This window comes from Aspergillus heteromorphus (genome assembly GCF_003184545.1).
Source record: "Aspergillus heteromorphus CBS 117.55 chromosome Unknown BO70scaffold_12, whole genome shotgun sequence".
In the NCBI taxonomy this organism is placed as follows: Eukaryota; Fungi; Ascomycota; class Eurotiomycetes; order Eurotiales; family Aspergillaceae; genus Aspergillus; species Aspergillus heteromorphus.
The window spans coordinates 75,841-102,540 of NW_020290417.1; the positions used below are offsets into that span (position 1 = coordinate 75,841).

At 53.9% G+C, this 26,700-nt stretch overlaps 16 protein-coding genes across 16 annotated transcripts; 8 read left to right on the forward strand and 8 right to left on the reverse strand.

Annotated features, from left to right (window-relative positions):
* The first annotated feature begins 441 nt into the window (after positions 1-441).
* Positions 442-1,425, forward strand: BO70DRAFT_405070 (uncharacterized protein). Its single transcript, XM_025547097.1, has 4 exons — positions 442-677; positions 731-1,024; positions 1,097-1,174; positions 1,224-1,425. Exons 1-4 carry the CDS (start codon positions 481-483, stop codon positions 1,339-1,341), a joined length of 687 nt encoding a protein of 228 aa, XP_025399295.1. The 5' UTR covers positions 442-480; the 3' UTR covers positions 1,342-1,425.
* Positions 1,426-2,175: 750 nt separating this feature from the next.
* BO70DRAFT_396323 (uncharacterized protein) lies at positions 2,176-2,797 on the reverse strand (the record flags this gene model as incomplete). The annotated part of the gene is made up of 2 exons (XM_025546601.1): positions 2,176-2,206; positions 2,646-2,797. 2 exons carry the CDS (start codon positions 2,795-2,797, stop codon positions 2,176-2,178), a joined length of 183 nt encoding a protein of 60 aa, XP_025399296.1.
* An 857-nt stretch (positions 2,798-3,654) lies between these two features.
* Positions 3,655-4,354, forward strand: BO70DRAFT_291508 (oxidase ustYa family protein; the record flags this gene model as incomplete). Its single annotated transcript, XM_025539392.1, has 3 exons — positions 3,655-3,814; positions 3,889-4,010; positions 4,070-4,354. The coding sequence occupies 3 exons, from the start codon at positions 3,655-3,657 to the stop codon at positions 4,352-4,354; spliced, it is 567 nt and encodes a 188-aa protein (XP_025399297.1).
* A 58-nt stretch (positions 4,355-4,412) lies between these two features.
* Positions 4,413-5,195, reverse strand: BO70DRAFT_405074 (uncharacterized protein; the record flags this gene model as incomplete). The annotated part of the gene is made up of 1 exon (XM_025547098.1): positions 4,413-5,195. One exon carries the CDS (start codon positions 5,193-5,195, stop codon positions 4,413-4,415), a length of 783 nt encoding a protein of 260 aa, XP_025399298.1.
* Positions 5,196-6,180: 985 nt separating this feature from the next.
* On the forward strand, positions 6,181-6,501 carry BO70DRAFT_405075 (uncharacterized protein; the record flags this gene model as incomplete). Its single annotated transcript, XM_025547099.1, has 1 exon — positions 6,181-6,501. The coding sequence occupies one exon, from the start codon at positions 6,181-6,183 to the stop codon at positions 6,499-6,501; it is 321 nt and encodes a 106-aa protein (XP_025399299.1).
* A 1,337-nt stretch (positions 6,502-7,838) lies between these two features.
* Positions 7,839-8,678, forward strand: BO70DRAFT_336377 (putative short chain dehydrogenase; the record flags this gene model as incomplete). Its single annotated transcript, XM_025541098.1, has 1 exon — positions 7,839-8,678. The coding sequence occupies one exon, from the start codon at positions 7,839-7,841 to the stop codon at positions 8,676-8,678; it is 840 nt and encodes a 279-aa protein (XP_025399300.1).
* Positions 8,679-9,091: 413 nt separating this feature from the next.
* BO70DRAFT_396328 (uncharacterized protein) lies at positions 9,092-10,745 on the reverse strand (the record flags this gene model as incomplete). The annotated part of the gene is made up of 7 exons (XM_025546602.1): positions 9,092-9,458; positions 9,601-9,631; positions 9,737-9,804; positions 9,896-9,971; positions 10,027-10,468; positions 10,523-10,608; positions 10,670-10,745. 7 exons carry the CDS (start codon positions 10,743-10,745, stop codon positions 9,092-9,094), a joined length of 1,146 nt encoding a protein of 381 aa, XP_025399301.1.
* A 246-nt stretch (positions 10,746-10,991) lies between these two features.
* Positions 10,992-12,560, forward strand: BO70DRAFT_352678 (FAD-binding oxidoreductase; the record flags this gene model as incomplete). Its single annotated transcript, XM_025541802.1, has 4 exons — positions 10,992-11,174; positions 11,224-11,434; positions 11,484-12,243; positions 12,323-12,560. 4 exons carry the CDS (start codon positions 10,992-10,994, stop codon positions 12,558-12,560), a joined length of 1,392 nt encoding a protein of 463 aa, XP_025399302.1.
* Positions 12,561-12,888: 328 nt separating this feature from the next.
* BO70DRAFT_396330 (uncharacterized protein) lies at positions 12,889-13,341 on the forward strand (the record flags this gene model as incomplete). The annotated part of the gene is made up of 1 exon (XM_025546603.1): positions 12,889-13,341. The coding sequence occupies one exon, from the start codon at positions 12,889-12,891 to the stop codon at positions 13,339-13,341; it is 453 nt and encodes a 150-aa protein (XP_025399303.1).
* A 466-nt stretch (positions 13,342-13,807) lies between these two features.
* Positions 13,808-16,040, forward strand: BO70DRAFT_405084 (GMC family oxidoreductase; the record flags this gene model as incomplete). Its single annotated transcript, XM_025547100.1, has 5 exons — positions 13,808-14,137; positions 14,181-14,260; positions 14,327-14,879; positions 14,944-15,838; positions 15,923-16,040. The coding sequence occupies 5 exons, from the start codon at positions 13,808-13,810 to the stop codon at positions 15,982-15,984; spliced, it is 1,920 nt and encodes a 639-aa protein (XP_025399304.1). The 3' UTR covers positions 15,985-16,040.
* Positions 16,036-17,104, reverse strand: BO70DRAFT_396332 (uncharacterized protein; the record flags this gene model as incomplete). Its single annotated transcript, XM_025546604.1, has 2 exons — positions 16,036-16,713; positions 16,874-17,104. 2 exons carry the CDS (start codon positions 17,102-17,104, stop codon positions 16,036-16,038), a joined length of 909 nt encoding a protein of 302 aa, XP_025399305.1.
* A 23-nt stretch (positions 17,105-17,127) lies between these two features.
* Positions 17,128-17,658, reverse strand: tpcD (trypacidin cluster transcriptional coactivator tpcD; the record flags this gene model as incomplete). The annotated part of the gene is made up of 2 exons (XM_025546605.1): positions 17,128-17,391; positions 17,473-17,658. 2 exons carry the CDS (start codon positions 17,656-17,658, stop codon positions 17,128-17,130), a joined length of 450 nt encoding a protein of 149 aa, XP_025399306.1.
* A 332-nt stretch (positions 17,659-17,990) lies between these two features.
* Positions 17,991-20,198, reverse strand: BO70DRAFT_362015 (cytochrome P450). The gene is made up of 4 exons (XM_025543186.1): positions 19,402-20,198; positions 19,254-19,350; positions 18,541-19,182; positions 17,991-18,481 (listed from the first exon to the last, which is right to left on the reverse strand). The coding sequence occupies exons 1-4, from the start codon at positions 19,733-19,735 to the stop codon at positions 18,298-18,300; spliced, it is 1,257 nt and encodes a 418-aa protein (XP_025399307.1). The 5' UTR covers positions 19,736-20,198; the 3' UTR covers positions 17,991-18,297.
* A 661-nt stretch (positions 20,199-20,859) lies between these two features.
* BO70DRAFT_362016 (uncharacterized protein) lies at positions 20,860-22,343 on the reverse strand. The gene is made up of 5 exons (XM_025543187.1): positions 22,090-22,343; positions 22,004-22,040; positions 21,875-21,951; positions 21,431-21,813; positions 20,860-21,362 (listed from the first exon to the last, which is right to left on the reverse strand). The coding sequence occupies exons 1-5, from the start codon at positions 22,333-22,335 to the stop codon at positions 20,942-20,944; spliced, it is 1,164 nt and encodes a 387-aa protein (XP_025399308.1). The 5' UTR covers positions 22,336-22,343; the 3' UTR covers positions 20,860-20,941.
* Positions 22,344-23,310: 967 nt separating this feature from the next.
* Positions 23,311-24,480, forward strand: BO70DRAFT_314701 (sulfotransferase family protein). The gene is made up of 2 exons (XM_025540283.1): positions 23,311-23,468; positions 23,533-24,480. Exons 1-2 carry the CDS (start codon positions 23,342-23,344, stop codon positions 24,249-24,251), a joined length of 846 nt encoding a protein of 281 aa, XP_025399309.1. The 5' UTR covers positions 23,311-23,341; the 3' UTR covers positions 24,252-24,480.
* Positions 24,481-24,723: 243 nt separating this feature from the next.
* Positions 24,724-26,418, reverse strand: BO70DRAFT_405098 (citrate synthase; the record flags this gene model as incomplete). The annotated part of the gene is made up of 5 exons (XM_025547101.1): positions 24,724-24,785; positions 24,878-24,960; positions 25,053-25,781; positions 25,904-26,101; positions 26,165-26,418. The coding sequence occupies 5 exons, from the start codon at positions 26,416-26,418 to the stop codon at positions 24,724-24,726; spliced, it is 1,326 nt and encodes a 441-aa protein (XP_025399310.1).
* Between the last annotated feature and the right edge of the window lie 282 nt (positions 26,419-26,700).

A 26,700-nucleotide genomic window follows, 5' to 3' on the forward strand; every position in this document is an offset into this window, starting at 1 on the left:
CGTGCACGTGATTGTTTTTCACACGGAGACAGGGGGCGACGAACCTATTTGAGATGTGAATTAAGTTACCCATAGGTTATCCAGGTACATGCGAAGTACGATCTTGCGTTTTGCCAAGCGTAGCCTTGTTCGAGGAGATATTGAACATGACCAAAGGAGCATGGTAGCTGACAGACAGAGAGACCTTGTATAGTTAGGGTGTTACTAGCAAGCCGGCGCCCTTACTGCCTATAGATAGACGAGACTCGGAAGACTGGTAATACTTAGGTGAATCGTAGATAGTAAGTCACTTGAAGCTCTTGTCATTTCCATTCACTGACCCGGTGGCGAAAGCTCTCCGTCATTCCTCGGAGAGAGATTCCGACCTCGACACATTGCCTCACCTTTGCCTGCCCCCCGCTTTGCTAATTTTCCCCCCTATTCCTCATTCTTGCTGCAAAGTTTGCCTTCCCTACCCCAAGAGGAAGATATTCTTTCAGGATGAACGATTACAGGTACCCAAATGGGATGATGATGATCGCCCAAGTTGGGAGGGAAATGGTAATCAGCAATCACCGGTACACCATCACGAAAGTCCTCTCCGAAAAGCCAAAAAGGGAATTACACGAGTACTGGGTCGTGTATGAAGCTACGGCGGTTGGAACGACCCAAAGGTTTGCTTTGAAGGTCCGGTACCAGTAAGTAGTCGAGGCCAAAAGTGTGTGTGCTCGTTGTTTATTTGTTTGAAAAGGCTAGTGGCCCCATCCCTGAGCGAGAGAGACCTTGAGTCCGAGGGGAGAATGGCCGAAGATTGTTTTAACGAGGAGCATCGGGCTCTGAGGGAGTGCGAGGGCTCTGGGCATACACCGCGTTACTTTGGGCATGGCGAGCTTCCCCAAGGCGCCAATCCTCACTACCCCGCGGGGTATGCCCGAGTGATTGCTATGTCGTTGGTCCGGGGCACCAGTGTCGTTGAAATCGAGGATCTCCGCTTCAGGGACCAGGTTCGAGCGGCAATTCGGGAGAAACTGACTGAGACCCTGGAGTGAGTTTGCCCGAGTCTGTATGTTTTCACTTTTAGAACCGGTTGCGCTAACCATGAGCCTGTCACGGATAGATACATTCGCCTCAAGGGATGGACATTCTTCGAGCCAGAAACCGAGCAAATCTTCTACGACTCTTCCACAAAGAAGATGTATGTTTGACATCCGTCCGAATCGCTACATCTACTAATGCACCTGCAGCTGCCTGGTGGGTTTCTCGCGAGCTGGAAAAGAAGATTATGATCCGAAGGAGGAGGAGCCTTTCACCAAAAATTCCATGGACGTTCTCGCTTTTGGCTTGGGATGGCGCGTGGAATGAGCAGTCTTCCTGGCGTCCCCTTCTCCTCACACAGGTTCCGTTTGTTCTCCTCGCGTGCCGTTGACGGAAAGTCAGGGAAGCGTCCACTTTCATTTAACAGATTTCGTTATTTTCCTCGACTGTCGCCCATGGAGACGTCGGGAAGGCGTCTATTTTCAACAATTAGACTGCCCATTTGGATTTATCGCGTCGTGGGTCTATCTTGACAACTTCAACAGCTTGCTCTAGATAGCCTCATTGCTTAATTTCAACTTCCATTTCAATATCTAAACATGATAGACTCGTTTTGGTAGAACTTAGCCAGGCCCTCGTATTTCTCTGGATTGCAGGTTGTTCTTCCATGTCCAGCTCCAATCAGGGAGTAAACCTTCATTCTTATGTGCTAGAAGGACTTATTAGAATAAATGTTTTTGAGCACCGGGAAATCATAAGGAATTGCCCTTTCTTTGTCCAGAAAGCTGAAACTAAACGATCCCCTCCGAGTCAAATGCCCTATTCATCCTTGCAAAGTCATACACCTGATCCCAATCTCGACACTGATGAACCACACCCCATCCGTCGGTGTCCTTCTGCACGGTATTGTTTACAACTCGAGCTTTCTCAAGGGTGGTATCTGCTGCGCACATGATAGCCTGCCCGATTCAAGTATGTGTTAAGCAATAAAAACCAGAGTCTCTTGAAAAAGGAAGAGAGGTGAAATTTGATAAGGGTAGCTTACTTGTCTGAGATAGTCCACGCAGTGGGCTACATGGGCACTGCCGTGTGCATGCATATGTGTATTCTCTCTAGTGGTGCTGTGCATGTCCGAGGAAGTAGACGAAGAGCCCGTCTGGTCTAATTCAAGTATGTTCCGATGGAGAAGGGCCTATGCTGTCAGCGACCCTTTTGCTATTCCGCCCAGATTGCCAGGGAACAGGATAAAACACACCAAACAATGAAGCTGGTGAAAGACAGAGAGACTGTATCCCTCACTGTCCCCTCCAGGAATGGGAAATCCCCCTGACAAGCCATGTGACTGGGGGTTGTCAACGGAGATGAACCCTTTGCCCGCTTTTCCGGGAATCAGCGGGTTTTGAGGTTTTGCTGGGTGTAGGAGGTTCAAACGTACGCGGTATCAAAGATCCCCATGACGAGTCCGAGATATCAGTGTATCGGGGGTCAGGGGCGAAGAGAACTGGTTTCATGGAGACTGGGTAGTGTCTATTTAGATTGGAAGTAGACGGTAGAAATTAAGAGAAGACACACACTCGTGACCCAAAAGATTGAGATGATTAGAGGATGCCCCTCGCAATGTGATAGCATACATGACTGTTACGATCAATGCATATACCCATAATAGGTTGGGCGCCAGGATCTTGAGGCGGCCGACGTGAGGTTTTGGCGATAATGGGGGGTGTGCGCCCTCCTCGTCCATGTCAAGGGGGATATATTGGACGGGGTCTTTGTGCTTGAACATGTTGGATATCCTGGCAGGTGTTCCTGCGGGGAGGGAATCGCTTTCCCAGCCCGGTAGGTGTAGACGGAAAAAATCACAACACTGCGGCCACCAAATAAGACAAGAAGGTAGAGAAGAGGGGGCGTGTGTGGACTTTGTGTGGTAGACATGATTGTGTAACGAAATCCTTGGGCTTTATTCCGTGAATTAACGGAGATATCTTTACCAATGAGAGATTACGCCAAGAACAATGTCATTATAGCCGAAAGAAGAAGGAGTCTCTGATCCGAACTGTATTGATAATAGCCATGGTGTCATATCTGCAGTAATCTATATATATCATCCTCGTATTCGAGGTTGGGGCCAAAACCAACGGCGCTCCGGGGGATGTCCGAGATGATCCCTAGTAATCAGTTGGGCCGTTAGCGCTTAATCTTAATGCTAAGATAAGATCTCCGAGGAAAAGCCACGCAAGGCTGGTAAATGACATTACCAACCTTACAAGTTGAAATGAAACGAAAATCTAGGATGTGCTATTTAAGATACCGGATAGTTGAATCTCCAGAAGTGTGCTCGCGTAGCTTCTTTCGCCGAGAAAATCATAATACCAGTTTTCAAATGGCACTCAAAGAGGCAATCCGTGGTGGTGACGATGGCGAGGTGCAAGAACCTTTCCTCCCTGACGACAATGAGGGAGAGGATGCTCGCACCGTCGCGTTGCAACGATATCAACGTCTTGTTCGATATCAAATGATTGCCATCGGAGGGCTGTGCTGCCTGCTACTGATTCTGCCCCTTTTCCTGTTGCGTCATGTCGGTTGGCAGAGGCAGAATATCGAGACCCAAGTGTACTGTCAGTAGTCGCTTCTCGAGTTGGGATGAAAGCCATCAGGACTGACCAACGTATCTCAGCCCCCGTGGACCACCTCGTGACCTACAAGGACGTGGTCTTCACAAGTGGACTACTGGAAGGCCGCACATCTTACCAAGGACCCCCCACTCCGGAACGAGACGCTGCCTGGGAAGACCTGTACAGCTGTAAGCCCGTACCTGCCCGAGATTGACTACTCGAGCACGTTACACCATGCTGACTCTTTACCAACAACACCTAGTCGGTGCCAGCCGCATCCCCCAATCCTCGGCGCGGAAGCTTGCCAACCAAACCCTTCCCATCCCGGACGATCCGGGCTATTACATTGTTGAGCTGAACGTATTTCATCAGCTACACTGCCTGGTAAGTAGCGGCCCACTGTGAAGTAGCAAACGAGTGAACAAGGTAGCTAACATGGACAGAACATGTTACGACTGCGCTTGTACTCCACCGAGGAATATGAAATGGACCACCCGACTATGGGCAGCCAGCATCTGGAACACTGCATGGACGCCATCCGGCAGAGTCTGATGTGCTCAGCGGATACGGCACCACACTCGTGGGCCTGGGACGAATCGACACAGCGAGCGAAGGTCGTAGCCGGAGTGCTGCACACATGCAAGGATTTCGACGCGATTCGGGACTGGGCGCGACAGAACGAGGCGGGATATTTCAATACGAGTCGGCGGGGAGATGATGTGATTTGATCCGATAGATTAAAGACAAGCAGAATTGCAATCAAGCGCCGACCCTGTAGAACTCAATTCATTCCCTTCTTGGGCCCTCCGGTATGGTAAAGCTCTTTTCGTCCCCAACCACCCGATACCAGCCTGGGACCCTCTCCCTCTCTTTCTCCGCCCATATCGCCGGCCCACACAAGACATACTTTACAAATATATACGTATCCACCGCTTGCAACCCATGTGAGCCATTGTTGGCGTGGGGCTGCTGCAACAACATTCGCCCACAGTGCTCCGTGTGCGCCATGTCGGCGATATACCCATCCACCGAGTCCCGGCCCTCGCCGAACAAGACCGCGCGGTGCATCTTCCGCCACATGTACGTGCAATGCATCAGATGGTATTCGCGCGTCACGTACAGCATCTCGTACTCCCCGGCCAGGACGCGCGCGCGTGGGACAGCCTGCTGGCCAGCCGGGTCCAGGAACCACTGCCAGTCACGCTGGGCAAGGAAGTCATGCGTCAGGGGCGCATCGAAACAGGCGGACGGTAGCCAGGAGAAGGACATCGCATCGAACTGGCACCCGCGGGCGAGGGCTTCAGCGGCGGAGGTGCCGCAGTCTTGGACGGCAGATGATGGGGGATCTTGGGGATGCGATGGCGACAGGGCCCACCACCAAGCCCCCGTGGCGATGGAGATGCAAACGCCTAAGATGACGGCGAGGGAGAGAGCCCGTTTGCGTTGGTGTTGTGGGAAACATGCGGATGCGCGTGCAGGAGGCTGAAGAGGGTGCGGGGTGGAACCGAAGAGGGGGTCTTCTTCTTCGTCAAACTGATGAAATTGGTCCTCGAAGTTTGCGTTAGCCATGGCTTTGAGTGGGGGGGAAAACGGATGCTGTAAAGGCGATGACAAGGAAAGCACTGAGGTTTTCCACAGAAGGATTTGCAATTTATGGCTGCATGACCTGATTCATCAGACATCATCCCCGAGGCTTCGGTCGGCGGTTCGGACGATGACCGGTTTTTTTTTTTTTTTTTTTATTTGCTTCAATGGTCAGACTGGTATAATGTGGTGTATCAAGGCGAAGATTCCTGATCCCAGTGGATCGTGCTGTATTTTCCGAGGATAAGAATTCGTCATTCTGCAGTCACTTCCGTTATCGGCTAGGCAAGTATGGTGCCAGATACATCCATTCCTCATGTGAACTAGTGTGAAGAAGACGGGAATTTAATTCCTCGTCTACTACTTCATATCGGGCCAGAATCCTTCAAGCTAGAAAGATAAGCCACGTGGATTGCAGGGTGAAGAGCGTGGGTGAAAGATGTCAGGGACCGCACTAGACTCGGTTGGGGGAAGCTTCACTGAGCATAAGTATGGAAGATAGATTAGCCGTCAAAAGTCTCCGCTTGATGAGACATTATCTGTGAAAAGGCTCCGCTTCATGTTGATGGGGCTATAGGCTTCAGATCGGAGTTTTGTTGCTAGTGTACGCAGTACTGCCGAGGCAAAAATCCTGCAAACCGGAAAGATAACAGGTATAGATTACGAACTAAATTGTTATTATTCTTCCATTCAACAGCTCGGCCAGATGATACTGTACCTACTAGCCTATGAACAGAGGTGTAAGATAGATACTTCTTATCTTCTGGTGGCGCGTTTGAATCATTGCAGCTGAGCTGTCTACTATCACCAAGTCACCAGATTTAGAGAAGCTGGAATGGGCTGTTGTCAGGGCCTAGTATAAAAGTAACCTCAAGAACCCGGAAACTGAATGATCCTGGCTCGATATAACTTTTCTTCTTTCCCTCAGTCTGAAAATACGTCTTGTTTGCTTCTTCTTTCTGCAGTCAAAATGAAGGTCTCTCTTATGCTCTGTCTGACCGCTCTGGCGGCTACTGTTTCAAGTGTGCCTGTGGCTCCAGCTGAGCGGGGAATTGACGACATGAATGCCATCGCTGCGTGGGGTGCCATCAAAAGAGGTGATGAAAAGGCCAGGGATATCGACGACATGAATGCCATCGCTGCGTGGGGTGCCATCAAGCGGGGCGATGAGAAGGCCAGGGATATCGACGACATGAATGCCATCGCTGCGTGGGGTGCCATCAAGCGAGGCGATGAGAAGGCCAGGGATATCGACGACATGAATGCCATCGCTGCGTGGGGTGCTATCTAAATGTGAGTATAATTGACACCCTCATGGATTATAAACTCACATTCAACAGTAGGGAGACCCTTGCGACGGTATGCCTTTGACTCGAGAGCAAACAAGATGTTCGACGGGACGGGGGCGATGGACTTGGGCAGTTCAGAAATTAGGTCCAAGAAAATGAGATGTCTTTATCAAAAGCAAGGTTCAATCAATGACTTTCTATCTACCATAGACTGTAAATGTTCCTATTTGAACCCAGCGCATTCATGTTGCCGGTGCGGTCATTAGGCCCATAGGTTGCTTCGTGGTGACTGGTATTCCACTCATACCAGGGCGAGGAAGAGCAATGATAAATTTTAGCACCAGGTTACCTTCCAGTCTTCTTGTAGACCAGTAATAAGGTGGGTGACAGGTGATGAAAGATCGAAGTTCCCGCCCATCTGTGCGGAGTGGACAAGATAGGATAGATCGAGGACAGTGGTACCAACATCTTCTGCTAAAAGGCGAGTCGGTACCCGACCAATCCCGTCTTTATCCGACTGATAACGATACCCCTGGTCAAGGAATCGACCGATGGTGATTGGGGTGTCGTGCAAAAAGCTGTCCGGACCAACCCTGCCAGAGAGGGATGCGTCCAGGAGTCCAATTGAGAATGATTCCCCCCGTCCAGATGCTCCCGACATATGGCCAGGCTGTGTCCGACATGGACGACAGCATCGCCCGTTTGTGGCAATACCCCGGCACAGCCCAGCGCCAGATATCCAATGCATAAATTGATGGGATGGCAAGTCAGAGCTACACAGGTTGGAACGGACGGGTCGAAGAGAAGCAAGGACGTGGGGCTGTGTGCTAGCTGACAGAAACAGGTAGGCTGTCGCAAAGAAGGGCCTGCAGCAGGTGATCTCACAGAGGATATATTGTCAAAGGGTCATCGGGTAAATAGACGCCTCCTGACTTGTCACAATGACTGTTGGATGTCGGTCAGTTGCATTCCAGTTGGCGATATCTTTCACATTTCCAGAAGCACAGGGGAGGACGGAAAAACAACATAAGGCTGCCAGATATGCTGCAATGGGACATACCGCTCAGCCTCGCGAGACGGATGTTCTAAAATTGGAAATAGATGGACTTGCATAGGTCAATTAGTCAGTATGTACTGTACTGTACTGTATACAGCTGACACCAAGGACGCAAGGGCTGTGACTTACAACATCAACTGTGATGCAGGTGAGACGGGGATTGCTTCGCCCTCCATGTCTTTGACGTTACCTTTCTCTATCTCTTGCCCTACTGGTCCCATTTAAGTCACCGCATATCTCCGATCTTCTCAGTTCCCATACCATCTAACAGATTCAACCACCATGATTCCCACAGTCAACACCATCCTCATCATCGGTGCCACCTCGGGCATCGGCGAAGCCTTTGCCCGCAAGTTCCATGCGGCCGGCAAGAAAGTGATCGTGACCGGTCGCCGCACCGCGCGGCTGCAGCAGCTGCAACAGGAGCTGGTCGGCCTGGAGACAGTGGAGTGGGACATCCGCGATATTCAGGGTCTGCCCGCGAAAGTCGCCCGGATTATAACCGCGTATCCCACCCTCGACACCGTCTTCATCAACGCGGGCATCCAGCGCTGCTTCAGCCTTTTGGAGGCGCCAACCACCAGCACAGTCACCGAGAATCAGTCCCTCGCCGACGAGATCCAAGTCAACCTGACAGCGCCAATCCTCCTAGCCCGGGCCTTCCTACCGCATCTCCTCGTCCGGGCCACAGCCAACCAGCCCGCGGCACTCCTGGTAACCAGCTCCTCGCTCGCGTTCCACCCACTGCCCTTCTATCCGGTTTACTGCGCCACCAAGGCCGCTATCCACGCGTTCCTAGTCACCCTGCGTGAGCAGCTGGGCTTTGCGCCAGCCAACATCCAACAGGCGCTCAGCGTCGTCGAGGTCGTCCCGCCCTACACGGATACCGAGCTGGATGCCGCGTCGCGGGCGCACACGGTCGCCATGCAGGGGGGTCCGGAGAAAGCGTTCGCGCCGATGCCGTTAGGGGAGTATATCGAGGCGGCTTGGGCGAGACTGAATGCCCCTGCTGAGGATGGGAAGCTGCCGAAGGAGGTGGGAGTTGGGTTCGGGGAGATGGGCGTCAGTGTGTGGCGTGATTCATTCGGGAAGAGTCTGGAGGGGATGGGGTTTGATGTTTGAGTTGGTCTTAGGAGGGATGACCAGATGTATAATCCATAATTGAATTTATATTCCACCAAGCTGAAGTGACCACGCTCCATGTCGGTGTATCTAGGTGCGTTCCCCTTTGCTGAGCAGTAGGAATTTTCCCGAGTGTCAGTACAGGGTCCATTTGTTGTAACCAACGAATGAGTCCATTCTATCTTTCTAAGCTTGGCTATTTGCCAGAACCTTCACCAGTACCCATGTATATCTTTCCACGTACAGATCTAAATTCAGCCAGGCAGGCATCCAGTCAAAAGTTCAATATCACCATATGAAATCCCTTGCTTTTCCTTTCCCATCCATCTTTATTCTACCATCACCCCATAGAATATAACCCCTTCACTGCCAACATCATCTAGCATTACACACCAGCCCATCCCAATCCCCATTCATTTCCGATGCCCAACACCATCCAACCACCGCCTCATCCGTTCCCGCCCCCCACGACCACCAGCGTCACCCTTCCGCATCTCCGCCAAAGGAATCCCTCTCGCCATCTCCACCTGACTGTAATCCCTCTTCTGGTGACTACTCTGCTTCAGAAGTGTGACGCCATCATCAGCAGTCGAGGACAGCGACAGAGTTGCACCCGCACTAGTAGCCGTCGTGGGCAAGTCGGTAGTCTGCGATGGCTGGGTGTTGGTAAAGTTGCTTCCCAGCCTAGACAGGGGCATCCATATAGACTGGAAGAGACTGTTGATCAGGGGACGGACCATGGGACCGCAGGCGGCGAGGATGAGGGCGCAGCCTTCGACGCTGTAGGGGAAGAAAGAGAGGGAGTGGTTAGTTCAACTGGCATCTATAAAAGGAAAGACCTGATTAAAATGGGAGGATAGACATAAAAAGTCTAGAGAACGAGAAAATGGAAGGGTTTGCCCGCGCGAGGAGTCATGCTCACCTATTCCAGACTTCGAGCGGCACGGTGGCCCCTAATTTGAATTAGTTACCACAAACACAGGCGGAGATCTTTGACTCATTACAGGGAGCTCGGGGAGTTGAAAAGTGTGGGGGTGAAGCAGGAGAGTCCAACGTACAGGTGGGGTCCAGGGTGTCATTGATTTGATGGATGGTGGTTAATTTGTAGACCGTGACAATCCCGCCTCTATAATTCGACGGAGTTTCCGAAGTTAGATTGGGGACACAATGATGATTGTAGGAGAGACAGAGGAGAAGAAAAGGAAGAAAGTCCATACAGGAACCCGAGACTCATCGACCCGGCAATCAAAGCCTTCCGACTGCGTTCCATCTGCAGGATCCGGATATGCAGAACTGCATACACTGTGTAGCCTGCGTCCAGGACCACAGAGTATGCTTCGTGATGTACCACTCGCATTAGAGCCATAAAGTTTCCAGAAAGAGTAGAGGCGGAACGTAAGCATACCTCCAGCCAGATACCCCAAATCCACATTAATGTCTCGATTCCAGCATTTGCCGTGGAGGGAAGTATCCCACTGGGCAGCCACGGGGGTACATTGGACAAATGTGGTGATGGTAATCACTGTAACCAAAACAATCAGAGCCAAGGCCGAGGCATACAAGGCGACTGCGTGCCGCGTGACTCGACCAAAGAGCCGGACGAGCAGCGCAACTACCGGCAGTTTTGGCACAGCGAACGTCCAGAGCCCGATCGCCTGCAGCACCACCAGCTCGTGCAGCAGATGGGTGACTTTCTCGGCGGGCTCATGCTCGAGTAGCTCCGGTAAATGTCGCCCGAAGCCGGCTTCAATGGAGATGGATAGGAGGATTGATCGGGCTAGATGAATAGCCTGATGAAGGAGGGTGAGCAGGAATAGTCCAGGGGGTGGGACGATTAGACATACAACTGCCAGAACAATGAGAAGGTCATCGACCCCCCAGTCATGCTTGTCGCGTAGCCGGTGGGAGAGTAGTCGGAGTATCACAGCAACTGTCGATCACAGCAGCCTGGTCAGCACAGGTCACTACAGAGGCCAAAAGAATCAACTGACCAAGAGAGAAGGCCTGGAGGATCCAGTTGAGGGTATTGAGGAAAGGCCCTCGATTGACATCTCCGCCATAGGACATTGTTGAGAGAGATTACGACTGTCATGGTGGTGGTCGTGCTGGTGCTATAATGGGGTTTAATATTCCAGTACCATGCCGCAAGGGGGGAGGATTTGATACAAGGCAGACTACCAAAATGGATGGATACATGCCACACAGCCTTGTCACTCCCCCCACCAGTGAACATGTCAGCTGTGCAGGGCATTATCCTCCTCTTTCTCTCATTCTTCTGTTTCTCCTCGCCAAACCCAACCCAACTTATCAGCCATGTCCGCTCACGTCTTCTCGCAGCTTCCAGCTCTCCAGGCTACTGTTGCCTCGGACTGCAGAATACTCCAAGACCCTGAGGATTCCGCCTTTCAGGAACGTCTGAGACGCTGGACTAATATTGGCCGACAGACTCCGACAGCGATCATCCTCCCTCGGACGGAAGAGGACTGCCTCGAAACCGTACGCGCGTCTCTACAGAATCCACGGATATATGCTGATGTTGGTCCAGGTCCGATGGGCTCTGCAACACTCCATTCCCCTGGTACCCTCGAGTGGGGGCCACAGTGCCTGGTCCACGATCGGTGAGGGAGGGGTGATCATTGACCTCAGTAACTACGTCGACATCCGGGTGGATGAGGAAGCAAAGACGGCCACCCTGGTCGGTGGAGTTCTGTCGAAGGAAGTCGGACTCCGCCTGGCAGAAGCAGGGCTCTTCACAGGTATATCCATACACTTTCCCACCGCCGATTGCTAATCTGAGTCCATAAGCTCTCGGAAACGGCAATACGGTCGGGGCGATTCCCTACTTCCTGGGCGGAGGCGCCTCCATCACCACCTCCATCACCGGCTTCGGGTCCGACCAGATCGTCTCCGCGCGGGTCATCACAGCCAGGAACGGCGGAGAGCTAGTGGAGGTGACCGCGACAGAGCATCCCGATCTTCTCTGGGCGCTGCGCGGCGCTGGGCAGTTCTTCGGCCTGGTCACCCAACTCACCATCCGCGCCCACCCAGTCTCCTTGCTCCGCAAGCAGCAGGGCCTGATCTGGGTCGGGGCATTCATCTTCCCTCTGGCCCGGACGGCGGAGGTCACCCGCGTGATGAAGACCCTCATGGCCGACACGCAACACGCGACCGCCGGCCTGATGATGATCATGGCGCCCCCGCCCACGCGCACCCCCTCGCTAGTCATCTCAGCGCGGTACACCGGGGACGAGGATCCACACGTGCCCTTCGGACCGCTATATGACCTCCAGCCCGTAGTGGCGACGGGAAACGAGGTTCCCGTGCAGAACGCAAGTGACGCGCGGGAGATACTGTGCGCCAAGGGCGACTTCAAGCAGTTCGGGGTGGTAGGGCTGCACGGATTCGACGCAGACGCATTCGTGCGCACGGTCGACATCTGGACGAAGATGGTGACCGAGTGTCCCGACGCGATCAATACGGCCTTCAATTTCCAGTGGGACGCGAGGCCCCCCCGAGCGCCCGAGGCGGATTCGGCCAGTTCCTTGCATGATATCCGGTACTGGCAGTACGTGTTCCTTTTTCTTTCTTTTTTCCGACACCCAGCCCAAATGACTGTCATGCTAACCATGGACGGGGTACGACAGGAATAACCTGATCTGGCATACCGACAGCGCCAATCGCGACAAGGTGGACAGATACAACGAGGCGTGCATCTCCGTCATGCGGGGGCCGGACGAGATGCGCTTCGTGGACTTCCAGAATGGAACGCGGACGGGGCCCATCGAACGACGGTACCGTGGGACGGCTCGACTGGCGAAACTACGGAGGCTGAAGCGGGAGTGGGATCCGCAAGGGGTGTTTACGACGCAGTTACTCGATTGAGTCCTGCCATGGAAGGGAATAAGCGTAATCAGGTAGTTAAATTGCTGTTATGTATGACAGTTGACTCTGATACTGCGCATGTTGTGCTTACAGCTGATATTGATTGGATGAATGGACAAGACGCCTCAGACATGCAGTAAACCCATTGAATGTGATAAACACCCCTTCCGGGGAATCACTCTCACATTGCGTCCGCTTACATGCAACCCAGGCACAATAAGGTATTTGATAGCGTTCACAGCCCCTGTCCACTCCACCGTCCAGTCCTATCGACAGACAGCCAAAAATACCCTCTCCCACCCGTCATTCCTCTCTCACTCAGCCCAGCATGGCCCCAACCCCCGGCCGCTGCCTCATTGCCTTATCCTCCCTCCTAACAGCAAGCGGGGGCTACATCGCCGACTGGAACGAAACGCACGTCTTCAACCCGCAATGGCCCCCACACGCGCGGTACCACAACGGCCAAACCATGACGACCGGGCTGCTGCTGGGGCTGAGCTCGTTGTTCTACCTCTGTCAGACGGGCCATCATTCCCGGCAGGCATTGTATACCGCGGCGTGGTTGCCGGCGCTGCATCTTCTGGCGATGCTGAGTGGGATTCTCTACCCCGGTGCACTGCCCGTTGATCCTGCCTTTGGGGAAGGGTTCCCGCAGTTGTATATCTGTGGGACGTTGTTGGGGATGATTGGGATTGGGGTGGGGTTGGAGGTGCGGAGGGTGGATTCGCTTGTTCATGTTGATACTGCGATTGGCGATGCTAGGCAGTGTAAGTCGGAGTGAAGTGAACGGAAGTAGGGAGTGAGGCTGAAAGAGGGGGGGAAAGTGCTGCGTGTCATGAGTCTCGGGAATGTGTGTCTGTGTCTGTGTCTGTGTGTGTGTGTGGTCTATCTAGGAAGGAAGGAGGGGTCTAGGCAAGTTATGCAAGGGGGTGATGGGCTCGTGTGTGTGTGACCATCAGTCAGTAATATACTGTACATGTATCAGAGGCTGTGTGATGGGCTGTGCTGAGGCTTCCATCACAATATGAGACACCTGTATAGAATCATCAGCATGATTATCCTCGGGGTATGGAATGGGATCAAAAATAGCCTTGCTCATGGCTCAGCGGCAAAAAAGAGTGATAGTCGCCCCGACTGTTCCCTTTTAAAAGGAGAAGGTAAGATATTCGAGTTTCATCATGTGTTTTGAATGTTATTCACATCCCATCTATCATACTCAGCATCTGTTCTTCTCGATCCCCTTCTCAATGCTTCCGAGGGCTCTTTCTCTACTGGGTCTGGCCGCCCTGACTCTGTCCCGCAGCTTCGTGCCACCACCCCCTCAATCGTTTGGCGTCATCGGAGAGAATGCGACGTTCGACTACGTGGTGATCGGTGGGGGTACCGCGGGTCTGGTGATGGCGGCGCGATTGTCTCAGGGCGGCCGGTCAGTTGCGATCGTCGAAGCTGGGGGGTTTTACGAGCAAGGGGCCGGCAACATCAGCACCATTCCCTCCAATTCGGTCTGGTATGCTGGTGCTGCCCCTAATGACACCGACCCCGCCATTGACTGGGGGTTTGTGACCGCCCCGCAAGCTGTAAGTTTGCCTAATACCTACTACTCCCATTATCCGGTGTAAGGGTGTGTCGCTAAGGCCCAGCGGCCAGGGGATGGCTAATCGCCGTCTACACTATGCCCGCGGGAAATGCCTCGGGGGGAGGTGAGCTCCAGCCTTTCTGTACGCTCGGTACCCAGCATTCTCCAGGCACTGATAAGCAAGCCACAGCTCGGCCCGTAATTATTTCACCTACATGCGGGCCACCCGCCAAGCGTACGAGCGATGGGCCAGGGAGGTCGACGACCCCGGCTACTCGCTCGACCAGTTTGCTCTATACATGCAGCGCTCGATACATTTCACTCCGGCCGACAACGAACAACGCGCCCCCAATGCCTCCGTCCCCGACGCTTCGGATGCGTTCTGCTCGAGCGACGGGCCTCTGCAGGTGTCCATCCCCCCGTGGGCCAACCCATTCTCGTCCTTCGTGAAACGCGCCTGGGAGCAGCTGGGGATTCCCCCGATTCGCGACTTCGTGACGGGCAGGCTGCAAGGTGTGCAGTACAACATGAATACCATCGACCCAGCCGACCAATCCCGGAGTTCGTCCGAAAGCGCCTTCCTGCAACTAGCCCTAACTGGCGGCTCCTCTCGCTTGTACAATCAGACCCTGGCCCATCGCATCCTCTTCGAGGGTACCACAGCCACTGCGGTGCTAGTGCAGACCGATGGCATTGAGTATGTTCTCTCCGCACGGAAAGAGGTCATTCTCTCTGCCGGTGCCGTAGGTTTTGATCCACCATCCCTCCCTTTTTGACGCCCATAGCTGACTGGAGTGGTTACCACAGTTCCAATCCCCTCAGCTGTTAATGCTCTCGGGCATCGGTCCCGCCGCGACCCTCCAGCAGCACGAAATCCCCGTCGTCTCGGCCCTCCCCGGCGTGGGCCAGAACATGTGGGACCACCTGCTGTTCGGGCTAAGCTACCGGGTGACTCCACTCACACATTCCGCCCTAAGCAACACCAACGGCGACACGCTCGCCTCCGCCAGCGCCGCCTACCACGCCAACCAAACAGGCCTCCTCACGAACCCCGGCGGAGACCTCATCGCATGGGAAAAACTGCCTGCCGCCGAGCGCGCAGCCCTCAGCCCAGCCACACAAGCCGCCCTGGCCCAATTCCCCGCCGACTGGCCCGAGCTCGAATACCTCGTGCTAGACGCCTACAGCGGCAACAACGAGAACTACATCACCGCGACACCACCAGACGACGACACCGCGCACTCCTTCATGTACGCGTCTCCCAGCGCGGTCCTCGTCGCCCCACTCAGCCGCGGCTCCGTCACCATCACCAGCAGACACGCAACCGACCCCCCCCTCATCAACCCCAACTGGCTCACCCACCGAGCCGACCAGGAACTCGCCATCGCGGCCTTCCGACGACTACGCGCCATGATGGCCACGGAGATCATGCAGTCCGTCACCGTCGCAGAGGTATATCCGCCCTTACCCGGGAGCGGGAGCGGAAACCTCACCAGCGACAGCGACGACGAAATCCTCGACACAATCCGTCGCAACGCAATCATGACGTTCCACGCCTCGTGTACATGCAAGATGGGCCGACGGGGGGATCCGATGGCCGTGGTGGACGCGCAGGGCCGGGTGTTCGGGACGGAGGGGCTGCGCGTTGTGGATGCGTCGGCGATGCCGTTTCTCCCGCCGGGGCATCCGCAGGGGAGTATTTGTGAGTGGTTCCTCCTCGTCCCTTTCTTTTGCTATTATGTGGGCTATGGGATTTTATAATGGAGGCTAATGCTCGATTTCGCAGACGGTCTGGCCGAGAAGATCGCAGATGATATCATCCGTGGAAATGCGTCCGCGAGTATATAAAACCAACACAAACATCATGGACAGACAGACAATAAACTGTGTGAATAAGAATTAAATAATAGAAAGGAAAAAGAATCTAACACTCCAAATCCCCTCCTCCCCACCCACCCCATCAAAATCAAAATCAACAGCAACATCAACATCAACCCCCAGCACCAACCCCGACATATGACTCCCCACCGGCTTAACAACGGGCCTCACAACCCTCAACGGCGGCGTCGTCGCCCGTAGAAGACGCACCCACCCCTCCCACCCCCGCTCCCCACTATTAAAACTCTGCCCCATCACCAGATCTCTCATGCGGAGGAGACCCTCCTGATAAGCAGTGATTTCGCCCGGGGAGGCCGGGAGGATGGTGTCCATGATGAAGAGCAGCGGTGGCTGTGGCGGCGACTTTGAGCCTGAGTGCTGGGTCTGCCTGTCCAAGGATATCTTCGTAGACATGGCGTCTACGAGATGCTGCAGGATCTGGATGGCGTGGTGGTCGGGCCAGTTGTGCAGGATGCGGCGGAGGAGGTAGATGTTTGCGGTTTGGGCGATGGGAGGGGGTTGGGGGGTGAAGAAATCGTGGGGGGTGAGGTGGATTTTGGGGTTAGGTCGGTGGGTGGGATTGGGGATGGGGATGGGGATGGGTTCGGGGTTAGGGTTGGATCTTGGGCTTGGGCTTGGGCTTGGTGGATCACGGCGGGGAGGTCCTGCACCGTGAAGCGGAGGCGTGGGAAGTGCGTGCTGAGGAGACGGCAGGTGTGGCCGTTGCTGCCTCCGACCTGGGTATCATTTTAGATTCCAATTCTTGGGTTTCGTGTAAAATGACGTGATTGTAATTTCAGGGTGGGACTTTGGAAACCAGGGGATAATCAAGGAAAGGAAAGGGAAAGGAGAAACATACATCAACAACATGAGCATCACCCAGCGCCGCCCAATCAAACGCCCTTAGAAGATGATGCTGCGCGGTACCCCCCGCAACATCCAGACTACTCATATACCCCGCGAACATATCCGCTCCGCTGGGTGACTGATTCAGATGCTGAAAAAAGGGCAACGGCGTGTCGAAGGCCAGGTTATACGCCGTCCGATTGACTCGATCCCCAGACGGCTGAGTAGCCTCAGCCATGGCCATAGCGGTTGGCGCGGCGATGGTAGTCAGGAACCGCGCCCAGAGGAGGAGCGAACGGGGCGAGTCTCCACCGAAACAACCTGCGAAACTGGGACTTCCGTACGCGACACGGTCCGGGCAGGCTCGCAGAGGACACCCTCTAGCATCGCCATGCGGGCGACTCTGCGCAGTTGGGGGAGAGGCACGTCGGCTGCTGTGGCGAGGTCGGGGAATGAGATTGTTCCGTCAGTAGGGATGTGTCTGAAAATGTTGAAGTAGCACAGCCAGTGGAGGCAGGCTAGTTGCTGGTTCTGTTGACGGTTGGTGCTGAGCATTAGCAGGTGTATTTTGTGTGGCTGGTGGTTCATTCTTGCGGATATTGGGTCACTCACAAACATTTGCAGCCGCTCTAGGTAGTCGCTGGGCTGGCTGCAGAGGCGTTGTACCTCGTAGCAGTCGTCGAGTAATGCGAGGCGCAGGGCATCGGGGACTTCATTAGGAGGCTGCTGTTGAGTGCTGGTCAGCAGCTGGAGGTTGTCAGTGATGCGGGTGGAAAGAGCTGCTAGATCTTTAGACATGATGGCGTGAAGAAAAAGGGGGGGATGACAGTGAATAGGATTGATAGTAGCAGTGCGGACATTATTTTAAGGTGAGTCCCGGGCAGTTATGGCCTGTGTGACTCGCACTAGACAGCAGCATGGTACTTCGGCTCAATAACAACCCCTACTCACGGCTGCGCGGCTACCCTGCTCCTCCAGATGCCTGGCCCCTTGCGCCACGATCACCAAGCTGTCTTTCCGAAGGATACATACACTAAAGCAAGTGGAGCCCGCCTGCGTCCTGACCGCAATGGCGGCATCAAACATCGATGCGACCGACACAAGTGTTCTGGTGTGCTTGAATTTCGTCTGCTCGATACAATTTTTGGAAAAAGGTCTGCGTAAACCCGGTCGTGGAGCCACCCATGCCGCCTTACTTATTGTACAAAACAATTATATATCTTCGCACATCATCGATGTATATTTGCAAATTAATATCCCCGGAGCGAAGAAACAGTTCTGCAGAGCGTGGCTCGATGCCTGAAGATATCATGATCATCTCATCTCATTCATAAATATATATTTCGTCATCCCCGTCATCGGCGCCTAACAACACACCCATCACCATCTTGCCGATGAGACGTCCCGCTCCCTTAACCCTCCACCCCGACACCCATTTCATGGCTTCGACCTCACCACCGCCCTTGGCGTGAGAATCACTTTAGTCGACTCATACGGCATGCTGAATGCCTCATACATCCAATGACTGCGCATCTTCGAGTCCGCGAGCCGCATCTGATACCGGGTCAGAAAATTGACCATCGCCAGTTTCAAGACGAGGGTGGCGTGAAAGCGACCGGGGCTAAATTTCCCAAGTCAGTCAGGCTACGATAACAATATCACAGAGACTGGAACCCATACCAAGCCAACGACCCATACCCCCAAATCAAATACTGCTCAGAAATATCAGAATACCGATGCGTAGAATCCTGATGATTTCCATCCACGAAGCGGCGACCATCAAAGGTCTCCGGGTCCGGATATGTGCTCGCATTATGCGACACATTATACGACGAGACACAGACAGTGGCACCGATAGGAACGTGGGGGCTTCCGCCAGCAAATGTATAATCCTGCAGGGCCTTGCGACGAATATTCAATTTATCCAACGAGACCAGACGCGCGGTTTCCCGCATGAAGCTGTCCAGGAGGGGCAGGTGGTCGAGTCGGTCGTAATCCAGGGGCTGCGCCGCGGCGATTTCCTCTCGCAGAATGTCTTGCCACTCTGGGCTCGCGCAGAGTCGGTAGATGAAGATGTATAGGTTGACCCATGGTTGGTGCGAGGCTGCTAGCAGAAGGCCCATAAGGGCGCGTGTGAGCGTCTCGGCGGTCCAGTAGTCGCGGGTGGATTGGGTCTCTTTGATGAAGATGTCTAGGAGGGTGAGTTCTTTAAGGCCTGTTGGTTCAGTCCAGTTCGTAGTTTCGCTGTCAATCACCGGGGTGATGCGATTTAGGATTAGTTTCATGGCTGCGCCGCGGTGGGTTATGAGGGCGTTGACGAGTCTGGATTTCTTGGGCGTCAGTGGTTGGCTTATAAGAGGGAATGTGAAATTATCGGGGTCCCGATAACATACGGGGTCATAACGCGGGGCACCAGCTGGAAGAGTGCCATGCATCTAACGGTTTGCTGCGGATGGTTGTAGACGGCTTTGCTGAAGGCAGGATCGGCCGCTGATGGGGTAAATCAGTATACGTAGATTCGAAGATATCAGGCTGACATACTCAGCTCCTCCCCAAAAAACATCATGGCCATTAGCCGCGACGCCATGACCCGACACGTCTCAGCGAGTGAGACACAAACGGATCCATCCGCCAGCACCTGGGCCGGGTAGAGTTCCTCATCCAAGAACCGCTCCAGCCTATCTTGGAGATACGGGTACAGCTTCGCAAGCTGAGCAGGCCCCCGCACACTCAAGATCAGGGCATAGAGCCGCGACCGCGACCGCATGATCTTGACCTCATCGTGGTGAGCGATGTTCATGGTATGCTGGAAGCGAAACATGTCTGCGTAGACGGCCCGCTGCGAGAGCACAGGGGTCTCGCTGAGCTCCGTCATCCTTTTCCTGGTGGGCTCGACCAGGATAGGCTCGGGAGCCCAGGGGCGATAGAATTTGCCATTGGACTGCCCGATAAGCGATGTGAAACCCTGAGGGGATCACGCCGTGACACCACTTACAAAGTCCTTGAGGATCTGGTGGCACTGGGAGAGTCTGGCGAGAGGGTGTGGAAGGTATTTGGAGACTTTGTAGGACTTGATGGTGAAATGGATTTCGGACAGAATGAGAATAAGGGATGCAAGAGCGAAGAGCCACGAGGATAGAAGTTCCCAGGCCATGGTGGTGGTGGTGGTGGCGGCGGTGGTTGCAATCGAGGTCGAGAGATGCGAGGCTATGGGCCCTCCATTTGTCTGATCTCCTGCGGTTATAAACAGAGCTCCAATCTCACTCATACCCCATCGCCAAGATGCTAACGACTGCTATATTGCACAGCTCAATATAGTGTTGCGCAGGGAACTGTCGAATGACCGGGTGAATTGGGCGCCTAATTCGGCCCAGACCAACCCGCTATAAGGCTTGTCCCGGGGTGTCTGCCACCGTGCTACTGCATGATACGGCCGGACAAAGAAAACATAGCACTGCCAGCCGTCATCGAGATGCATACACCCGATAGGCTGCTCCCCGATGTCACCTTGTCCTGTAAATGGACCAGGGATGTTTGACCAGGTCGCCAAGGTCAGCACTAACATGCCGGCAAACACTTGGCATAACACAGAAAGCCCCCAAGAACTGGTAGTCATCCTTCCCCGCTCAGCCGCACTCGTATCCAAGTGGAACTAAGAACCACTAATGCCGTTTGACACGAGTGTGAAGAAGTGCTAAAGGAGGGGGCCATGTCGAGACATGCAAGCATGGTACGATTGGGGGCAAAGATATGGAGGACATGGGCTGATGGGAGATAGAGGCAGAAGGGTGGGGGTGTAGAAGAGACAAGTCGAAGGGGAGGGAGGGAGGGATCGGGGAACTCGGCGAGCAGCCCCGCGTCCAGTGAATGAATGATCTTCAGCGTTTCATGAATAGATGAAGTCTTGTGATTGGGGAACGGGGAACACCTTTTGGTACGGGACGTCCCTTAGCTCGTACCGTACCAATGGAACTTTTTTCGGCTTTCCCGAAAGCAAGAATATGTTTGTTACAAAATTAGCACTATACTGTCTGGACCCTAGATGGAAAAGAGTATCTTCCAACTACCAACACCATCACCATCAGACCTGATCCTCCGGGCCCCTCTCCTCAGAGTGGGGGTGATGTTCGCTGGCGCCACCGTCACTGCCGTCCCCGTCCACCTCGTGCATGCGGGGGTATCGATCCTTGCCCGGAGGAACAAGGTCTCGCAACGGCCAGCGGTCGGACGTCTGAGCCTCGAGTGGATCGCCACCGCGAGGCATCGACCGCTTGTGGTAAGAGTGTTGCGAGGAGCGAGAGAGGCGGGAGAAGAAGCGCGTCAGCAGCGGGCGATGGTGGCGGAAGAAGAGCGCCATTGACGGCATGGAGCTGGCGGTGATGCCGACGCACATCTCCACGATCGCCATGATCAAGACCCGGAGCGTGTAGTAGGTAAAGTCGGTTTCGTGGGAGTTGAGCACGGTTTTGAAGTAGATGCTCAGCGAGGAGGCGACACAGGCGCTATGCACGAGCCTTAGCTAGGCCTTGCCTTCTTGTCGTTGGATTAGGAGACCGGGGATGAAGCTTACATCAATCCTGTGGCAAACACGGCCATCACACCAAGTCTCTTTCTCAACTTCAGCTGCAAATTCCAGATAGGCGCCATGGGGAGCAGCAGAATGTACAGGTCGAGGATAAGGCTCCCCGCCGCTATCGGGATCGAGATGTTCAGGGACCCGTCATACCGGGGCGACACGAATGAGGCCTTCCACGACTGGCCCGGCGCGGGACTGATGTAGTATAGGGTGACGATGACAACAGCCACATAGAAGGCCCAGTTGACGAACAGCCCGAGGTAGATGGCGTAGCGCTGCCACCGAATGGTCCGGAACATATCCAGGTAGATCAGGAAGAAGGTGGTTTTGACGACCGGCCACACGATGGCCGTCAGCCAATTGGAGAAGAACGAGGTCTGCGATAGCTGCAGTCAGCTCTTTTGTTTTTCGATGAGTCACGCGGAGGGGCTTTCCCACAATGATGAATGGATCACTCAGGATATGAGCGACGGAGAGGTCCCACATGTGCGTGCCGAATTTTGCTATAACCACCGCTGTGGCCGAAGGGTCAGTCGAAGAGGGCTGCAGTACACGGGGTGAGCCTACCAAAAATGCAGGTGATGAAATAGAATGTGGCCCCGATCTGGCAAAAGGGTCAGCTGAGGCCAGGAACAGGGTTGCGGTAGACAGACCGTTGAGATCAGTCGAGTCCAGTCATCGAGCGCCCATTTCTTCCGGACCTGGAGCTTGACATGGAGGCTCATGGCGACAGTGATGTACATGATGCCCATCACCACACTGCCCACCACGAGGAAGAGGTAGCCATCGGACGGAGGATCAATGAGGTTGGACTCTTGTCCCGCTGGTGGGGTTCCCGCTGGAATGTGGGCCAGCTCAGCCGGGTCCAGCGAGGCCAAGGAACTCAGAGCGGACGTCATGAGGGTGGAGATGGGGAGGTAAAGGATCAAAGCATATCTTCTTCTCTAGCTCGCCGTGCCTGGGCTTGCATGACTGGCTATATACCAGCGGTGTCCATCCGCCTTGTGCCACCTGTGCCGCCATTCTTGTCAGAGTGGTGGACAAGATGGCAATCAGCCAATACAAGACTAATTCTGCACCCAGCATTGGTCTAATGTAAGCGCTGCTTGGCTTGTTATCTCTCCAAAGAGGGCTGTGATTGTGCTTGTGTGTCGTGAGGTGCAGCGGCCTATACTAACTGCAGGGACTGCAGGCGGTGACAGGCTGACAGGGGCAAACAGGGTAGAATTCACGCTATTCCATGCAGATGGCCTGGATTGGAATTGCATACTAGTAACTCTGATTTGAGCTCTCTATTGGTGAGATATATTCTGCTCAAATATAGAAGGTTCAATTCAGCTTTATGCACTAGTCTTGGTTTGGTGGAGAAAATGCCTGCTTTTCAATGCCGTGCGACATCCACTGTACACATTGTACAATTCTCCCAACATATGCAGCGGCGGTACTCCGAAGTGGATACAGATATCTATGAATCTTTCCATCAAATTATAGATTCGAGGAAATCTAGCTGAGTGGGTAATTTCTATCCCCACTGCCGTGCCTATTACCAGGTCAGCCTTCACTCTTTGATCTACCTGTCGGAGAATTTTAAGTTTGTAGCCAGGGACAGTAAATCACTCAACGTATAGGGTGTTTAATCAGCTATATGTGATACAAGGCTAAATCCAATACACGGTAAGCGAAACCTTGCAAATCACCGGCCAGAGGCTGTGTCCAATCCCGCACAGTAAGCACTAAGCAGCAGGGTCGATCCCAGTCCTCCGTGTGATTCGCAGGGCGCGGGCGAGGGTACGTCCTGAGTCAGCAGGGGCGATATAAGACTGCTGTATTATGACAGCGCCATCCTCCTCCTCCTCCTCCTCCTCCTCCTCCCCCTTTTCCCCGGCAACTCTGTCGGCATCCGCCATGGCCACCCCGCAGGAGCGACACCCGGAACTTTTCCGGCCAGTGAACAACGAGTCTCCCCGGGGAAAGACACGAAGCGTCCCTCTCGAATGCCTATGTCTGGGATTCAACCGGACGGGTACCGCATGTAAGCCGAGCTCCCCCTCATCTCACCGCATCTCCAAACAGCCCTAATCACGCGCGACAACCAGCAATGTGCAACGCGCTGGAAACCCTCGGGCTCAGCTGCTGGCACTCGACCCAATTCATGTCCAATAAATTCGGCGACATCGAGATGTGGCAAGAAGCAGTCAACCGGAAGTTCTTCAACGCGCCGGGGCCGATGTACGGACGGGCGGAATTCGACCAGCTGCTACACGACTACGGGGCGATCTCGTCGGACACGCCGGCCATCGCCTTCGCGGACGATCTGATCGAAGCCTACCCGGACGCGAAAGTAGTCCTCGTCGAGCGGGACATCGACTCCTGGTACGAGAGCTGGATGAACGGCGTGATCAAGAATACCTTCGATCCGCTCGTCACGATCATCTACACCATCGACCGGTGGTTCACGCATCCGTTGGGGCGCGTGCACAAGTCGACGTTCGAGGGTTGGTTGGGCATCAAGAATCCCGAGGATGCGAAGCGGGTGAGTAAGGAGAAATACCGGGAGCACTACGCCCTCGTCCGCCGGTTGACGCCTCCGGAGCGTCTCCTGGAATTCAAGATGAGCGATGGGTGGGGACCGTTGTGCGAGTTTCTGGGAAAGCCGGTGCCGGAGGTGCCGTTTCCGCATCTGAATGAGAAGAAGTGGCTGGATGAGAAGGTGCAGATTGTGATGAAGCGGGGGATGAAGCGGTTGGCCGGGAGGGTGTTGCTGTGGGTTTTGATGCCGCTGGTGGTGGCGAGCTTGGTCTATCGGGCGCTGTAGGGGGGTTGAGACTTGGCTACAGCAAGCGTATTTCCCTTAGCTAATGATTCCAAAAACTTTCTATTTATCAAGACCATTGGCATAGTTGTTAATAGGCTATTTGATGAAGACTCCGAGGAGGCCTTTGATGGAGTACGGGAGGATATAGCGCGCAGAAGAGCCTTCACCACAGAAGCGGCATTTGGTTCTTCTCAGGGACTCGCGATCATGCCAATCGTCAACATTGAATACACCCGAGTAGGTACGGTAACGATTCTATGTTAGCGATTTAAGTACCGCTGGTCGCGCAGTAAACTCTTTTGCTCGCTGGGTGCTAACTATCATACCGTCGAGGTGGCTCAACTTCGAGGGGGTAATATGCAGTTGAGCCCCGGTCGTCTTTTCACCGAAACTACAATAGTCAAGACGGCCGTGCGATGGAATGCAAAAGTGCTCATTAGAGGTAAATCGTAGGGTGTACATTATGCTCCGGTCACAACTTCGACCTGTCTCTAGTGAAAATCTGCAGGGGACGCCATAGTGTGGCCGGTTTCTCTTTTGGATCACATACAGTTAGTACCGAAGAGACAAGATACGATAGCAAGTCACAATGGATGTGTTCCAGGGTACGAATAGGAAGCACTTACCCATCTGTTCGCGCCAATGGGCCAGAATACCGCTTACCCGCCCCGCCGTCATGAGGGCCGTGATGATCTCGGGCTTGAATCCCCTGTTTCACCTCCATGAGCACGAGGCCTTTGAACGGAATATGATGAAGAAGTGAGGGACACTTAGATGGCTGAAAAAACAAAGCAGCCGTACAGATCCGCGTTGGTGTGCAGGTTCCGCGAGGTAAAGTAGTCATCCTGGGCGGCAATCCGATCGATTTCCAGCGCGACGGAGAGATGCTGATTCGCATCAATATTGCCTGACAGTTCATTCAGCGCCTTCTTCAGGTGCTTGACGCGCGGATCAACGGTCTTGTAGATACGATGACCATAGCCCGAGAGCCGGAATTTACCCGCCTTGACATCCTCAATCGCGCGCGGCACGTTGTCTTTACTGCCTATGCGCTCGAACGTCTTGTACGCAAGATCGATAGCTCCTCCGTGCAGAGGGCCGGAGCCTGAGCACACAGCAGCACTAACACAGCTCATAGGATCTGCTAGCCCAGACCCGACATGAAGGCTCGCCGCGGTGGAGTTGGTCATCTCATGGTCGGCATACACTGTCCACAGACTGTTCAAGATGCGTACCATCTTGGGATCCGGCCGGTTGGTGGTCTGGTCGACAATCCCCATCATCAGGAGAATGTTCTCTGCTAATGATGCATGAGCATCAGATGGGCGGATTTGTTTCCCTTGGTAGTGGCAGTAGATCAGGGCAATCACGCTGATAGAGGCGGCCATCGTCTGGAGGACGCCTTTATCGACGGCGTCCATCTTCCCTAAATAGAGCTCTGCGCCCATATGGATTGGGATCATGGTTGGGTCCGTAGCGGCCCAGGCTGTCAGGCCTGCCACGAACATTAGGTGGTATGGGGTAATGCGTCTGAAGGTAAGGGAGGTATATTAGTCAACTTCCAGGATTCATATAGATACCCCATAAATAGAGACCGGAGATCATTGCCAAACAGATGAAGGACCAGGGTAAAGGAGCACAGAAAGCCTCACGGGAAACATTTTATCGTATCGACCACCGACTGTGGCGGATTTAGCCTGGCGGCCAACTTGGTGCGATAGTCAAGTTTTTCTTGTATGGACGGAAGATGGCCCCAAACAAGCAAAAAGGATACATCTTCGAAGTCGTGATTTTCGATCAGTTGGTCAAGTGTGTAACCTCGGTAGTGGATGATTCCTTTGACGCCGTCTCTGCCCATAGTGTCAGTGATTTGAAGACCGGGTTTGAAGCAAAATAGGGTTTCATATACTGACATGTGGGTGATTGAAGACTCTGCGACGGCAGTATTCTGGAATCCCGGTTCCATAATCCTCAGGCCAGTCGCATACCGCTCAAGAGAATTACCAGTTAGCCCGTGAGCCGAGATCTTTCTGAAATCAGTCGCTTTGACGGCATTGTTTGTGATGGGGATGTCGTAGGAAACGAGGGTGCGGCTGTCAATCACGATGAGCCTGTCCACTGCTTTCCTCTCTCCCTTCGCGGTGCTGACTTGAATTAGGTCGGACATTGTGTCTGTTGTTTGGCAACAAACTAGCAAGAATAGCCCCAAGTGATGGACGACTTGAGAGAAAGCAGAGGGGAGTCTTTAAGCTTGGAGCATCCAGGTTGGCGTCCAAACCCCGAGGTTGACCCCTGCTTTCGCCAAGCCACCTCTATCTCCCTTTTCAATACAATGGCTTTCGTCCATCTTCGCTCTGGATCCGTCTCGACCAATCGCTTATCTCGAACGGACTGCGGTCAACCTTTAAATCCCGAAATCAGGCCAGTGAGCCTTCGTATAATCCTCACG

Coding starts and splice junctions, on each gene's coding strand:
- BO70DRAFT_405070 (XM_025547097.1), top strand. CDS start 481: ATGAACGATTACAGGTACCCAAATGGGATGATGATGATCGCCCAAGTT. Junction 1,025..1,096: donor AAACTGACTGAGACCCTGGA/GTGAGTTTGCCC, acceptor TGTCACGGATAG/ATACATTCGCCTCAAGGGAT. Junction 1,175..1,223: donor GACTCTTCCACAAAGAAGAT/GTATGTTTGACA, acceptor ATGCACCTGCAG/CTGCCTGGTGGGTTTCTCGC.
- BO70DRAFT_362015 (XM_025543186.1), bottom strand. CDS start 19,735: ATGACGGAGCTCAGCGAGACCCCTGTGCTCTCGCAGCGGGCCGTCTAC. Junction 19,183..19,253: donor GTGCCCCGCGTTATGACCCC/GTATGTTATCGG, acceptor CAAGAAATCCAG/ACTCGTCAACGCCCTCATAA. Junction 18,482..18,540: donor GGGTATGGGTCGTTGGCTTG/GTATGGGTTCCA, acceptor TGGGAAATTTAG/CCCCGGTCGCTTTCACGCCA.
- BO70DRAFT_362016 (XM_025543187.1), bottom strand. CDS start 22,335: ATGACGTCCGCTCTGAGTTCCTTGGCCTCGCTGGACCCGGCTGAGCTG. Junction 22,041..22,089: donor GGACTCGACTGATCTCAACG/GTCTGTCTACCG, acceptor CCCTTTTGCCAG/ATCGGGGCCACATTCTATTT. Junction 21,814..21,874: donor TGAGTGATCCATTCATCATT/GTGGGAAAGCCC, acceptor CAGCTATCGCAG/ACCTCGTTCTTCTCCAATTG.
- BO70DRAFT_314701 (XM_025540283.1), top strand. CDS start 23,342: ATGGCCACCCCGCAGGAGCGACACCCGGAACTTTTCCGGCCAGTGAAC. Junction 23,469..23,532: donor CAACCGGACGGGTACCGCAT/GTAAGCCGAGCT, acceptor CGCGACAACCAG/CAATGTGCAACGCGCTGGAA.